Source organism: Falco cherrug, chromosome 9 (genome assembly GCF_023634085.1).
Source record: "Falco cherrug isolate bFalChe1 chromosome 9, bFalChe1.pri, whole genome shotgun sequence".
Taxonomy (NCBI): Eukaryota; Metazoa; Chordata; class Aves; order Falconiformes; family Falconidae; genus Falco; species Falco cherrug.
The window spans coordinates 18,542,245-18,556,887 of record NC_073705.1 but is presented as its reverse complement, the minus strand read 5'-3'; the positions used below and the strand labels follow the sequence as shown (position 1 = coordinate 18,556,887).

Below are 14,643 nucleotides of genomic sequence, written 5' to 3'. Positions count from 1 at the left end.
TATGCAGGTACAAACATCTCCTCTTTTCTCTTTTTTTCCTTTTCTTTTTTCTTTTCTTTTCTTTTCTTTTCTTTTTTCTTTTCTTTTCTTTTCTTTTTTCTTTTCTTTTCTTTTCTTTTCTTTTTTATTTTCTTTTCTTTTTATTTTCTTTTCTATTTTATTTTATTTTTTCTTTTCTTTTCTTTTCTCTTCTCTTTTCTTTTCTTCTCTTTTCTTTTCTTTTCTTTTCTTTCTTTTCTTTTTCCCTTTCTCTCTTTTTCTTTTCTTTTCCTTTCCTTTATCTTCCTTCTCCCTTTCCCTTCCTCTCCTTTTTCCTCTCCTCTCCTTTCCCTGTTCTTTTACCTATTCTGATTTCACTCTTGCTCTTTACCTTCAGCAAGTCATCTCAGGAAGATTTCTCTTTCTTTTTTTTTTTTAAACTGCTTTGGTAGATTGTAGCTTGAATAGCATTATCATTTTTCTTTCGGGAGAACTGGTATAATTTATGTGCTCTAGCCTTTGATGAGGAGGAAAGTAAGAGGAAAATAGGGAGGTGATAGCAGGTCCCAGAAGGCCTTACTTGCCAGCTGCTTCAGAGCACAGTTCAGAGCAATTCCCTAGGGAAGTTGTACATGGATGCTAATGCTGAGTGAGGACCAAGACTTGCTTGAGGCATAGCCAAGACTCTAGAGTTGAGTGCTTTCATGGTACTCCGCTGTCAGAAGGAGCTGCATGCTCACTTTGGATGGTGTAGCTCCCTAAGCTGTTAGCTCCTTATGCCAGAAATCCTCCTGTGAGTCACTGAGGGTCTAGAGTTTAAATATTCTGCACTTGACTAAGATTCTGTAGTGCTGCTCTTCCTCCTTGTAAATTTAGAAGCAAAATATGAGCCAGGTGAGGTGTAGTAGCTTGTAGCAAAAAAGAAATCTTCCTTACTTCCTCCATTGTTAACAACCCCCAGAGACCCATGCATGCAGATTTGCAAGTGGAGTGGACAGAACATCAGGGACTGTAGCTCATTTCCATCATGGAGAGCAGATCTTTGAGGGCCCGTCTATGACTGCCCTGAAGAGCACTAAGTCTCCACAAAAACGTGGACACTGCTTCAGTCTTAGTTCAGCAAGGTGCAGTCATTCTGTAAAGAAAGTTTTGCAGAGAGCCTTCACTTTGCAAGTGCAAGTACGAATAGTGAGCCATTTTTTCAGCATTGATTTTGCTGTTTCCAGTTTTCTGGGTGCAAGGGGAGGAATGGAACCTCAGAAGTTGCCTTGCTGAAATCCCAAAGCAGCAGCCTGTGCTATGGAATGGATGCAAACCTTGAGAAGAGTCTTCCTTGTATTCTTGAGCTTCCTGGAAGGATGACTGCTCTGCAGATCACCTTATTTTCAGCATTGGGTGAGAGAGGGAAGCTCTTTCTGCTGTGGTTACACTGGTGCAGTATGGAGTGATGACACCTGCCACAGCTGTGCAGCCTAGCCAGGTTTTGGGGCACATCTGCAACCCTCAGGAAAACTAGTATCCCTCTTAGCTAAGCTCCCTGACCCCCACTGTAGGTAAGTTTGCCACATTAGCAGATCCCCATTGAATGAATGCTCTGTGATAAAATGGTCAGAAGTGAGATCCTGAGAGGACTGAGCAGCTTCCATAATCTCTTAAGATAACACCATCGCCCAGCACTGCTTGCCGCTCTCCTCTCCTTTCTCCCTTCAGCAGGGCACAATTTTGTACTGTTCTTGAGAATATCAGGGCTGGACAAGGTGCTACAGAGTTTTTTGACAAATTATTAGATGCAGGCAGTGGATGGATGTTTCAGCTGTACTGTCATGCTGGGAATAAGACAATGGGAGTAAGAAAAAGGATGAAATAAAAGAAATCAGAAATTAGTTTATGGTTTAGGTATATGGGTTTTTTTCTGTGCGAGGTTAGCGCTGATTTCTGTCATGTGAACACTGTTTCAAGGCATGCCCATACTTCCTTTTGGGCAGCCAAGACTGGTTTTGCTACTGAATCTTGTTCACCCTCTGCTTTCCCTGCAAGCAAGGCAAAGAACACAACGTTCCTCCCTGGGTCTTTACTGACCGCTGGGCTGGCAGAGCAGGTGGAAAATTATTACCCCACACTTCCATGCCAGTGTCCCAACAGGTGTTGGCTTTCCAAGCAAGCCTGTCTAAGTGGATTCCTTCTGTCCTGGCTGATCAGTTGTGGGGGTCTGGCATTCTTTTCTTGTTCAGGAGCAAATGCTTTTCTTCCTTGTTGGGTATAGGGCACACAAGGGACCACAGCAAGGGTGAAAACATGCCTCCTGCTGTTGCAGGGCCGCTGCAGAGAGCAGCCAACAGCCCCACACACAACGCTGCTGCAAGACACTGACTCTGTAGCTGGCCCTGCAGGGCCTAAAGCAGGAGCAGCCCAGCTGTGCCTGCAGGACACCTCTCCCATTGCTTATGTACACGGGTGCTAGCAGTAGCAGTGGCTGCTTCCCAAACTCTCAGGGCCAGACAAATCACTTGATCCAGGGAATCCTCCATATGGTAGGAGGAAGGTCTGCAAAAAGCACCTTCAGGGTCATAAGTAAATGGTAAAAATTCCCAGGAGCAAGGGCATGCACAGTAAAAACACTGTGAGATACAGCCTGGGACTCTTGGCAACGTGTTGCAGAAATAGGAAATCCCAGGTCTGACCAAGAAACAGAGACCAGCCATCAGAGTGGGGGGAAGTTCCCTCCCCACATTTGCATGGACTTCTGTTGTGTTTGCAGGGAAAGAGAAAACTGCACCTGGCTTTCTATCAGCAGTTCCTAAAGACACGATTAGCAAAGAAGGGCAGTGTATTTCCTGGTATGGGCACCAGAATACTTGTAGCCATATCACAGTCCAGCTTTGCCCACCCAGCCTTTCACTGACCTTGAGCTTGCCTCCTTTTGTCTTTTGCAGAGCTCCACCGCCACGAGAGCATCCAAGAGAAGAACGTGAAAGAAGCCAAAACCAAGTGCAGAACCATTGCATCCTTGCTGACAGATGCACCGAACCCCCACTCCAAGGGGGTGCTGATGTTCAAGAAGCGCAGGCAGAGGGCTAAGAAGTATACATTGGTAAGCTTTGGGAGTGTTGACGAAGACCGCTCCTACGAGGAGGAAGACGGAGTTTTTCCAACTAGTGAGTCTGAATTTGATGAGGAAGGTTTCTCTGATGCCCGAAGCCTAACTAATCACTCAGACTGGGACAACACTTACCTGGACATTGAAAAGTCCAAGTCTGACTCTGAACAGAAGGAAGAGAAGCAAAAAGGCTTGAGTGAGGCTTCAGGTAAAGGAGCACGATTATTTGAGCAACAGAGGGAACGGGCTGGGAAGTACACAGTCGAGAAAGTCCCGGTGCAGAAGAGCACCCAGCCTGCCCCAGCTGCCCAGCCACAGCAGGGCACGGTGAACGGAGATATGCCTGTGCCACAGAAGGTAGACAGTGTGCCCCTCAGCATCCACCTGGAAGGTGTGCAAGTGCCCAGCAAGCAGCCAGACACCCCCCCAGCTCAGCTCCTGGCTCCCCCTAGCCCCACTTTCTTCCTGCCTCCCCCAAGCACGCCTGACCCCTTCACTGCAAGCTCAACAAGCATGTTCAACAGGTCTGCACGACCCTTTACTCCTGGCTTCTCTGGCCAACGCCCAGCAACATCCTCTGTCGTCTTCAGGCCATCTGCACCCAAAAAACCTAGTGAAAGTCTAGGTGGACAAAGCACAGTGGTTCCCCCTTTCTCACCTCTGGCTCCAGGAACACCTGCCAGTGCACCAGTGCCAACACACCGTGGTCCAGTCAGCTCCTCCACATCTCTGTATATCCCTGCACCAGGAAGACCAACACCACCACTGGAGTCACAGCCAAGAGGGGGAGGAAGTACTCCAGACACTAAGCCTTCTGCCAACACTGCCCGAACATCTACCACCTCTATCTTTCTGTCAACTCCCTCAAAGCCAGGAGGAGAAGTAGCCTCTGCGGCATCCCAACCACGAGTCCCTGGAACAGCCTCTTCTTCTTTGTATATCAGTCCAGCACCGTCACAGCACACAATAAGCAGTTCCCCCCTGCCAAAGCAGCCTTCTCCTGCTGTCTCACCAGCAACACCACGACCTCCTTCTGAGCCCTTGACCTCCAGGGAGCAGAGGATTGCTGTGCCGGCTCCCCGCACAGGCATCCTGCAGGAGGCTCGCCGACGGGGCAACAAGAAACCCATGTTCAGCAAGATTGAGGAGAAGAAGAAGAATTCACCCAACCCTGAGCTCCTGTCTCTGGTGCAGAACCTGGATGAGAAGCCTAAAGCTGACCACCCTGGGGCAGGCTTTGAGTCTGGGCCTGAGGAGGACTTCCTCAGTCTGGGTGCTGAGGCCTGCAACTTCATGCAGTCTTCTGGCCGCAAATTCAAGACCCCACCGCCAGTGGCTCCTAAGCCTCAGCAGCAAGATGCTGGACTGGTAAATGGGGCCCAGGACATGCCTCAGCTTAAAGGCAAGGGGGCAGAGCTCTTTGCCAAACGCCAGAGCCGCATGGACAAGTATGTGGTGGAGACAACACCGAAGCCAGAGTCCAAGGCCAGGACACCCTCTCCTTCCCCTTCTCTACCCTCATCCTGGAAATATTCACCCAACATCCGTGCTCCCCCTCCAATAGCTTACAACCCAATGCATTCCCCTTTCTATCCTCTGGCAGCCAGCAAATCTCAGGCTAGCAAAGCAGAGAGCAAAGTGAAAAAGGCACCTGGCCAGAAATCAGGGATCAAGGTCATTGATTTAATGCGCCACCAGCCCTATCAATTAAAATCAGCCATGTTCTGTTTTGGGGATCCCCCAAGCTCCAGCATTCAGGAGTCTCCTGGTCAGACAGGCCCACAGGCTAGCTCATCCTTCACGGCAGCCAAGCAGGTCCCTGTGAAAACAGCCAAGACTCAGGAGATACGTCGCTTCTCCACTCCAGCTCCCATGCCAACCTCAAGCAGCCTGGCACCCACTGTGCTTGTGCCCCGCTCGGCCACCACGTTGGATGAGCCAGTGTGGAGAACAGAAATGGCCTCTTCTGCCCCCACTACACCGGCACCCTTCCAGGTGGAGCTCAGCCAGTCCCCTAAGCCATACCAGAGCTCCCCAGAGCCTGGTCAGGCGGGCCAGGGGCCTTACCCAAACCCAGCCTCAGCCTCTCGGTTTCAGGTGGCCAGGCCCAAATTCTCAGCAGCAAGAACAGGGATGCAGGCCAATGTGTGGAGGCCAAGCTTTGGCCACCACTGAGGCAGGCAGTGCTCCCATCCCATCTGTGGCCCTGCAGAGATAGTGCTTGTTTTGTCATTCATGTCAGCTCAGTACATTGGGATGAGTGATACAAAATGAAGAAAAGACAAAAAAAAATAATTACTCCCCTTCTGCACCACCCTCTCCCCCAGCCTCCCCTTAGTCTCAGATGGGCAGCTTCGTGGCAAGGCTTACTGGCCATGGCTACAGCAGGAGGAAGAATGTGGAAAGAGGACACAGAGACTGGGAACTTCTACACAGTAGCAAAATGCACCTCTGGAGGTGGTGAAGGGCAGGGGTGGCCTCATGTGAGGACATGTAGGCGGCAGTGGTTTTCCTTTCCCAAGGGCTTTGGAGTCACCCCTGAACAGACTGAGGGGCAAGAGCTTTTCCAGGAAGAAAGGGTCAGAGCTGGGATTACAGCACAGAAGCCCTAGCTTCTCCATTAGACTGCTTTCCTCTGAGCCTGTCAGTCCATACGCACACACACACATGCACACCGCAGCGTTCAGCAGGGAATGAAAGCAGAAGTGGGGCTTTGCCTTGGGCACTTCTCCCAGACTCCCCTCCAGAGGGCCATGGGAGAGGAAGCAAGAGAGCAGAGTGAGCGGCGGTGTTTGCACGGCACGTGTGGGCAGTGTGCCCTGCACAGGAGGGTGGCCGTGTATGCCCGCTCCTACAGTCACCAGGGATGAGGGTGAAAGGGAGAGTCATCTTAGCTGGTGCTAAACATGGCTATCAGGTCTGGGAGCAGTTTGCCAAAGAGGGGCATTGAATGGACTTGGTGGGGCTATCACAAGGTGGAGGAACCACAGAAAGAAGTATCTGTTTTTGAGGATACACAAAGGCAAAGCTAAGCTCAGGCAGTGGCTGATTGGCGCAAGGAAGGCCCTGCAGCATTAGTCCCACTGGAAGAGGATATAGATGCTGTAAGTACAAAGGAGGATTGCGTGGGAGAAGGTACACTTGGTTTTAAAAGGAGGCAGGATTGAATTGCACATCATCTTTTTGTTTAGTTTAGGACAGAAGTGTGGCTAGATTGGAAATGGATCATGACATTAAACTTGCTGAAAACTCTGTGATGAGCTAGAAAATGAAGCCCCTTTACAGATGCTCTCGGTGTGGAAGTGGAGGAAAGGGAAACAGAAATTCACAAGTAGAATTTCATACTAAATGATTTCAGTATCCTTGGGATCTATTTGATAAGAACTGAAGTGCTCTGAGATTCGCAGAGGATCTGCACTCACACACACATACAGAGCTCATTTCGCTGGCGATGCTGGGGAAACAGGACTGGTTATTCCTTGAATGGCCCAGGCTAGCCTCAGACTTAATCCCTACACTAAAGGCACACAAGAAAAAAGAATTCCCTTTCCCAAGGAACAATTCAGGATATTAGTAGGGACTGTGCATGTGTGTGTGCATGCCATCTGTGCTCTGGTTCGCACACACCTCTGCCATTTGCTTTCCACCTGTGCTCCTGTTTTGCAGCAGCCACTTTTACAGTGTGATCCCATGAGTACACCAAGAAAACATTGCTCCTGAAGCACTGGCTTCCAAACATGGCAGATGCCCCAGCTGCAGGGAAGGAGCTTCCTGGGCAGAGATTGCCCAGCTTTTTGCTAGACTCTCAGGAATGAGTACTGGAGGCTGGATGAAGGTCTTTTAGCCTTGTTTAAGACATGCCTCCATCTCATTAGGCTTGCTTGTCTCCTTCAAGCAGAAGCTGTTCTCTGACCAGACTGAGAACAAACTTTGGATGTACAAAACTATAGGTTCTGGGGAGAAAGAAAGGAGGGTCAAATGGGGCTGGTGCCAAGTCTGTAAGCAGTGCAGCTAGTGTGGTTTCACACTAAGTCTGAGCCAACCTTCCTCCGTGCAGCTGGAGCTTACAGTGTATAGCTCTTTTCACAAAAGCTGGTGTTTCTACATTTCCTTGGAGAATGCACATTCCTGGGGGCCCTGAAACACAGGACGTACATACTGGGGAGGGCTGAGGACAGCACTTACACCTCACTTGGCAGACTTATCAGCCATGGGAGAGGATGGAGAGAAAACCTTTGGGAATGCCTTGAGTTAATGTGCAAAGGGGTGGCTGAGCCAGAAGAGGTGCTGCCCCTGGTTGTATGACATGGGAGCAGCTGACCTGAACTGATGAGGTGATTGTGTGTGTTCCTGGAAAGCCCCAGAGGGGACGTCTTAGGACAAGTCATTACCATAGGGTAAATTAATTCCCATCACCAGAATCCACTTAGCTCTGGTGAAGGAGAGGAGCCATGTTACAAAACCTAATTTGGACAATTGCTTTCTCACTCATCGTGTGCTGCATTGTATTGCCAGTGTTTCTGGAAAAAAGTCCTGTGTGCTGTAGCAAGCTGAATCTCTGTGATTCTTCTCAAATATGGAAGGAGGAATATTCTGTTTTGCTAGGAAAGCTGTGAGAAGGAACTCGAGGACTAGCAGTGCTCCAAAAGCTTTGTTCCTAGTCTCCTTGTGGAGTGCTGTCTGTCACTGGCTAATGGTTTTAGCCACTAGCCTTAGACAGACAAGCTACCACAAGTTGAAAGCATCACTGAACTCAGGTGTAGAGAGGGGTTGTGTGGACCAGAGAAAGGGTGTTCAAGATAATTCTGCAGTGAAGAAATAACCTCAGAAAGTCTGAATCTTGCTCCAGTGTCTCTCTCCCTCAGGTCCATAAAGGTGAGTGCTCTCAGGACCTGAGTGTCTTGGGAAATTCATTTTGCCGCTGAGAAAAAAGAGAGGTCTGGCCTTAGCATGTAAGGGAGATTGCACATGGTTAGTATTTCAGTGGTCCCACCCCAGATTTCTGGGAGACGCTCATGCAAGCCAAGGCCAAACACTGTTGAATGTTAGATGTCAGCACCCAAGTGAGTGGAATAACTGCATTTGGCCCATCATTTCTAATAATGTAATGAGCAGGAGATGAAAAAATGTTAGGTTTGACTGGAGAACGAGTATTAAACATCAGAGCAAGGAAAAGAACCAGGAGGCTGGGGATCCTGCATTTCACTTCTAACATCCTTGGTTCGAAGCTATGCTTAGAAGCAAAGCCAAAGTAGTCTGCTGGATCTCAGCCCCTCTTGATCTTTTCTGGATCCTATGCTGACACAGGACTTAATCTGCAGAAGCAGAGGGTGTTGCAGATGAGGCCTACAGTGCTTGTGGCATATCCCAAACAAGGCCTGTGGCTGCAAGTAGCATGAGATAAGAAATAATACTGAGATGCATCTGCTAAGCTATAAGGAAGAAACCTGCACTACTGCTGGCTTCAAGCAGCTCTGCTAGTGTCTGCTCATGAAAATATTGTGGCTGTGCCTCTTAGAAAGGTCACAGGTGAGGTTACGAGGAATACTTTTCAACCATATAAGCTTTTCTTGAGCCTCTTGAAATTTCTAATTCTTCAGCTGTTCAACAAGCACAGACATAAACAGTTGTTTGACAAGTTTTAGCTCCCACCTGCTAAGCTATAAGCTGCAGTGGTAGGCCAAACCCCAGTATCCCCTTGTTAAGCATTTGAAGATGCATGGTCTCTGATTTAAAACAGCCTATCATCCCTCCTCTCTAGAATGCTGCAGGTTACACATTGCAGCTATGACAATTCTGGGGGTTCATCTTTGCTTCAGAAGGATCAATCCATTCCCTCTGAACATATGAGAACACTTGCCAGAGATAACCTTAAGATCCTGCAGCAGCTGAGAGGAAGAATCTCAGAAGAGACTGGTGTGATGATGGGTCACTGATCGCCAGACATGAGCATAGTGCAAGCCAAGAGTGTCCCTTGGAATGAATATGCTCCCTTTCTGCTATAATATCCAGCATCCCCTACCGGACCCTCTTCCTAGAAAAGACTCAACAGTGCTCTGAAAATGGGAGCCCAGCGGTACTGCTCTCTCTGGTGGAAGATGTGACCCCAGAAGAAGAACAGAATTGGCATCTTTGTTTATGGAAATACTTTTTTTCCTTTCCTGTTTTGTCTCCCCCCGCCCCCCCCAGTTTATAGTCACTTTCTATTTGTGCAGAAGAATAAACTTGTGATATGCACTTTACATGTGGCATTTTGTCACTTTCTTTGCTTGGCACCCAGGAGGAACTGCTATGTGTACAGCACATGCAGCTAGCACTACCAACAAACTACTAAGGCCAAGACAATATAAGGAGTCCTAAAAAGGACGGGATGTCTCAGCAATAAAAACACCTAAGTTGGACTGAACCCCCCATACATTAATAAAGCCCTATGCAAGGAAAAACCTAAGTGAAACCCAAAACTTTGGTACTACTAGCTATAAAACACTCACTGACAGGGTGAAGAAGTTCATGGGCCAGCCCCAGCTGGCCTGTCCCAGCCCTGTCCCTCAGCCTGCTTTAACCTAAACCCTACCCTCTGCTTGTAAATCTGCTAGCAACTTTGTCAGCTGTGGCAAATCCAAATATAAACTCACATTGAACGATTCCACTTAATATTAACCAAGAGATCAGAAAACCAAATCAGTCACAAAATCAGATATATCCCATTGTATCCTCAGGCTCCAAGCCTAACCCTGACTCTAACCCCAACCCAACTCATGTTCAAGTCTACTCAATTTCTAGGTCCTGAGAGGTCCATTGTGCTCAGTTTAGGACAAGCATAACAGGTTGCATTTCCCAGATGCATGCAACTCACAGCAATTCCTGAGCACTGCAGGAGATGCTGGGGTCAGCTGTAGGATTAGACTGCAGACTCTGGACACTTGTCCAGGTATGATTTTGTGGATGTTTTTCAGATTAATTGCAAGGATAAGTTTCTTACACAGTGGTCTGGAGGGGGTCTTGGAACTATCCAGCATATTTCTGATCAATTTGCGGACAGGAAACGCAGGAAACGCACAAAGGGGCAGCTATGTTTGCTGATGCCAAACCTGAGCTTCTGTCCAACCAGAAGCACAGCTCCCAGAGAAATAAGTCTACAGATGCACAGGCTGCAGATTAGGACTGCATCTTGTTTTGCTTAATAAAGCTGACAAAGGAGGATTATGAGCTACTCCAGATGGTTTGACACATTGCAGGACAGTTGCTGTGTCCAGGGCTCTGATTAAATTCCCTGTTAACCTCTACAACCTTCTCAAGTGAGAGTCATTTCTTCTCACAGCAGGTCATGTCAGAAAGAGCCTGAGAAACAGAGTTTCAAAGGCGGCACGGAAGCCAGCCCTGAGGTTACAAAGCCAAATGATTACTGAGCAGCTACGCAGCAGGGTAGGGATGACTTCAATGCGCTACTCAAGAGAGTACTTTAAAATCAGAAAATAGTAAGGTGCCTAGTAGGGATATCTACCCCCAAAGAATCATACCCGATGGAAGGAGAAATGTCCAGCAAAGAGCACAGCAGGGCAAGCACAGGGCGTGTAGGCAGAGCAAGGGTATTCCAGGCAGTCCAGACCTATAGCCTCAACGGCCACTAGATGTTGCCACCGTTCTTCTCTGAGTTACCTGGGGTTTTGGCATTCGCCTGATGTGGTGCTAAGTCTGGAGGGTTTAAACCTTAGGAAATCCTTTCTTCCTAATCTATCCTCTTTTGGCGTTCACATATGGTGTTGCTCAGTCCCACATACCAGAGGAGAAGGCCAGCCTCATACCAGGGAGTTTTGGCAGCGAGAAGCTTGCTGCAGTTTGGAGATCCCTGAGTGGTAGCATATGTGGCATGCAGGCAAACAGGCTGCCCAGCAAGTAACGCACCATGGGCACGCCAGCTATTTCAACGCACACTCCAGCTCTGTGATCGAATCCTACATATTTCTGTCCCAGTCCTACATCTCACAGTGCATTAAGCTCACTTAGTGGCAGGAAGGAGCCTGGCATTAACTGTTTCTCCTGTTGTGGGGGCTACAAACTACTGATAAATCTTCCTGATGCCTGTGTAAAAGTGGAAGAGATTAGGTGTTTATGAAATATATTAAAATAACAACTATTATATATTATGTATTTCAATATAAAAAACAAGCAGAAAAAAGCCAAATCAAGAGGTTTGCAACCTTTTTTAGAACAGAATCGATCATGTTGAAATTCACTGCTTATGAATACTTCCAGCACAGCTCAGACCTGGGATCCAAGAAAAAAGGGGAGCAGGGTCAGGGTTTAATTCTCTGTCTTTGGAAAATTAAAATGGTGAAGGCTACTTGCCAGACTGACACTGTCTGCCAGACTTCCACATGATCAAAACGTGCTCAGGTGACAGCCTTGCTGATGACACTTGTCTTAGCTACTGCTAATGTCCATCTAGCACCATGTAACGAGGCAGATCTCATCTCCTGCTCTTGAAATGACTTTGCAGATGCCAACAATTTGAAGTCAGACCATTTGAAATGAAGTGCACAAGAATGCAGTGCAAATAAATTAATTTTGAAGATCCAAGTCAGAGAAAGCAAAGCTTTGTGCAGGCTGTTCCTAAGGCCACTTAAGCAAAGGGTATATTTGGAAGAGGGAGGTGGTTACAGTGAGATACAGACAACTCCTTGTATGATTAGAAACTCCTCCCTGAAGTGCTGAAATGTCCTACAGGCAGCACATGTACTACCCTGCTGACCTAAGTGGAAACTCCATGTACTCAAGCAACAATTGAATTTAGAGACCAAACTTCACCACACTCCAGGTAACACTCCACACTTCAGCCAAAACAAAACTAAAACAGCTCATGTTTCAAGGCTTGTAATGATTTTAAACCCTGAGCACTGAGTAGCATGAGTGTGTAAGATACCAGTAACAGCCCTACATAACTTCTTTTCCATGCTGAGTTCATCTTATTACTTACGGCAGAGATACCAGGTTGGTACAATATTCCCAGCGGAAAAAGCCACTGAGCTGCTGAACCTGGCACCATGGCAGGGCACAAATGAAGATCTTGCTAGACCCAAGATTGACATTTCTAGACTAGGGAACTAGGCATTTCTCTCTCCCAGGAGAAACTGTGCATATAGAGGAGAAAGGAGCAGGATTTAGTTCTCAGCCTGGTAACTGAAAATGGAGACATATAATTTTATTTGAAGGTAGAGTAGGAGGTGAGAATCTCAGTTAAAGATGTGCCTTGGTACGTAAGTGTCAGACACAAGACTGCTTTATCCAAATCACCCTATAAATCCTGGTGCCATACTAGTAGGGTAAAACCTCTCTTATATTCCCTCTGGGTTCAAGGCTGAGGCTCTGTGCAGCACACTCCAGTTGCACGCTTAGGTCCTGTGTCTCACCCGATGTATGTATGCACATGCAGATGAAAATAACCTCTGGAGGATTAGGATTGCAAGGATAGAACGAGGCTTCACATAGCACTGAATGAGGGGTATAGATCATCTTTCAAAGTGGAGGTGGCCAAGGACTCTTCAGAATTTGAGCCTGATGACAGCCACAGGCACAACAGCACTGAAAAAACTGGACAAGAGTCTGGTCTAAACCTTGGATTTTGCTACTGGAGTTTCTGAGGAGTCTGATGATTAGTCTAGGAACCTAAATACACCCACCAGCAACTAGGGAATAAAAGAATCACCCCATGTGATCATTTCAGCTTCCAGATACTACTTTTGAGCCCTGGATAAAGATCCTGCCCTGTACTCTCTACTTGTAGTTTACTTTCTTTCACATGTCTGCTCAACCTCTCTCATTTCCAGTTCCTCACCACCCTGCCTACCTCTCAGATGAGACCTTGACTTGGTGTACAAAGGTTTTGTTCCCATCAGACCACAGTTCCCATCAGGCCTTGAAGCTGGACTTCAGGGTCCTTGGCCTTCCCTAAGCCTGCTTGCCTCTTGCCCTTTAGGCTGGGGAACCACAGGAGTCTGGTCTCCTGGAGTTGGCTCACCCTGAATTGCTGTCAGTGCCTTATTCCTGGTCCTAACTGCTGGGCATGCCTGCTCATATACTGATTGAGATCCTCACATACCATGCTAGACATGCCTTCTCTTCAACTTGCTATTGCTTTTCTCTAGTATGTCTCTTGAGTTTTTTAAGATGGCTCACATTCGTTTCCTGCTCACCTCCAATTACCAGCTAGCCATGGGGCACTCTCCCCCCTTCCACCCTGCTCAGCTTCTGTCTCCCTGCAGCTTCGAACCCCTAGGGTGGGAGGAAGCAGTGAACCCTTGGGGTGGGAGGAAGCAGAGGAGCAGTGGGTCATGTTTGTGGCAGGGAAGAGCAACCACATACTTCCTTGCTACGTGGCCTTTTGGAGCTACACCATGCCTCAAAATCCAGCAGGTTTCCACATGATATCCATCTGGCACAAACTGTTCCTCTATCTGGCACAAAGTGTTCCCCTGAGGTGTAACTTGTGCTTGGGAAAGCACAGGAGATGACTGGAGAAATAATACAACAGCTATAAATTGGTCTGAAAACAGCTTCTTGAAGCAAGTAGAGAGGAGGCAGAATGTAGCATCACTCTCTAGTGACTGCAAGAGGGTGCCATATAGTGGTAGCTGCATTTCTCAGCTTCTCACCCCACAGTATAAATCACATTCATTTCTTAGATGACTATCCAAATGGAGCTAGAAACTTCTTAAAATTAAGAGGTAACTGTACCTCATGCCTTTGCAAAGGGAGAGGCAAAGGGCTGCTGATTTTAAGCAATATAGCAGCACACCGTGTCTGTTCTCACTATGCCCCCCACCACATGCCATCCCCTTGTGACAGGCAATAGCTCCCTTGTTCAATAGCATTTAGACGACAGAGAACTTGAATAGGAGAGCAGCACCCCAAAGAGCACAACTGGACTTCACAGCAGGCACTGGGCACTCTGGGCAAATGCTCAGCACTGTGCTAAACCAATCCAAGAGAAATAAATGTGGCAACAAAGTACTACTCACCGTACAACCTGCAGTGAGTAGGGCTTGGCCAATACCAAGAGACCTGCTCCTCTGTGGCCACCTGCACTTGTGCAGAGTAGGTGAGAATTATGGACAGATGGTCAGTTGTGACTAGTATTTGATGCTCTCCAGCTTTGTGCAGATGTAAATGCCTTCAGCAGGCAGAAAGCTCTGTGATAGTGCCCAGAGCAGACAGAGTGTGTTTACAGTTCAGTTGTGCTATCCCTACACCTGTTTTACAGCGGCACAGTTCTGGGCAGTTACTCCGGAGTGTGGGGGCAGGATCCAGGTTGGACGTCGTTCCAGTGTATCTGCTGGGCTCAGTCAAGGACGCAGAACTCCTTTGGATAGTGGAAAGCTTACAGCAAGCAGACAGGAATGAGGGAGAAAAATTATGATCTGTGCTATAGGCATAATATGAAGTATACATAGTTGTTATATGGATGCAAGCAAGAGGAAAATGGGAAACTTCAGGCAGGAGATTGCCATCTACAAGCAGGGTATAAAGGCGGATTATTGCCCATAGGTATATTAACAGCACTTTTACAA

The 14,643-nt window shown here is 47.6% G+C and overlaps 1 protein-coding gene across 1 annotated transcript in view; it reads left to right on the top strand.

Annotated features, from left to right (window-relative positions):
* The window catches only part of SYNPO2L (synaptopodin 2 like), a 41,643-nt gene extending 32,338 nt beyond the window's left edge, over positions 1 to 9,305 (top strand). The window contains exon 4 of the mRNA XM_005443846.3: positions 2,913 to 9,305. Within this exon, the coding sequence (XP_005443903.1) occupies positions 2,913 to 5,251 (2,339 nt within the window). The 3' untranslated portion in view covers positions 5,252 to 9,305. The remainder of the gene's footprint in view (positions 1 to 2,912) is intronic.
* Positions 9,306 to 14,643: the final 5,338 nt, after the last annotated feature.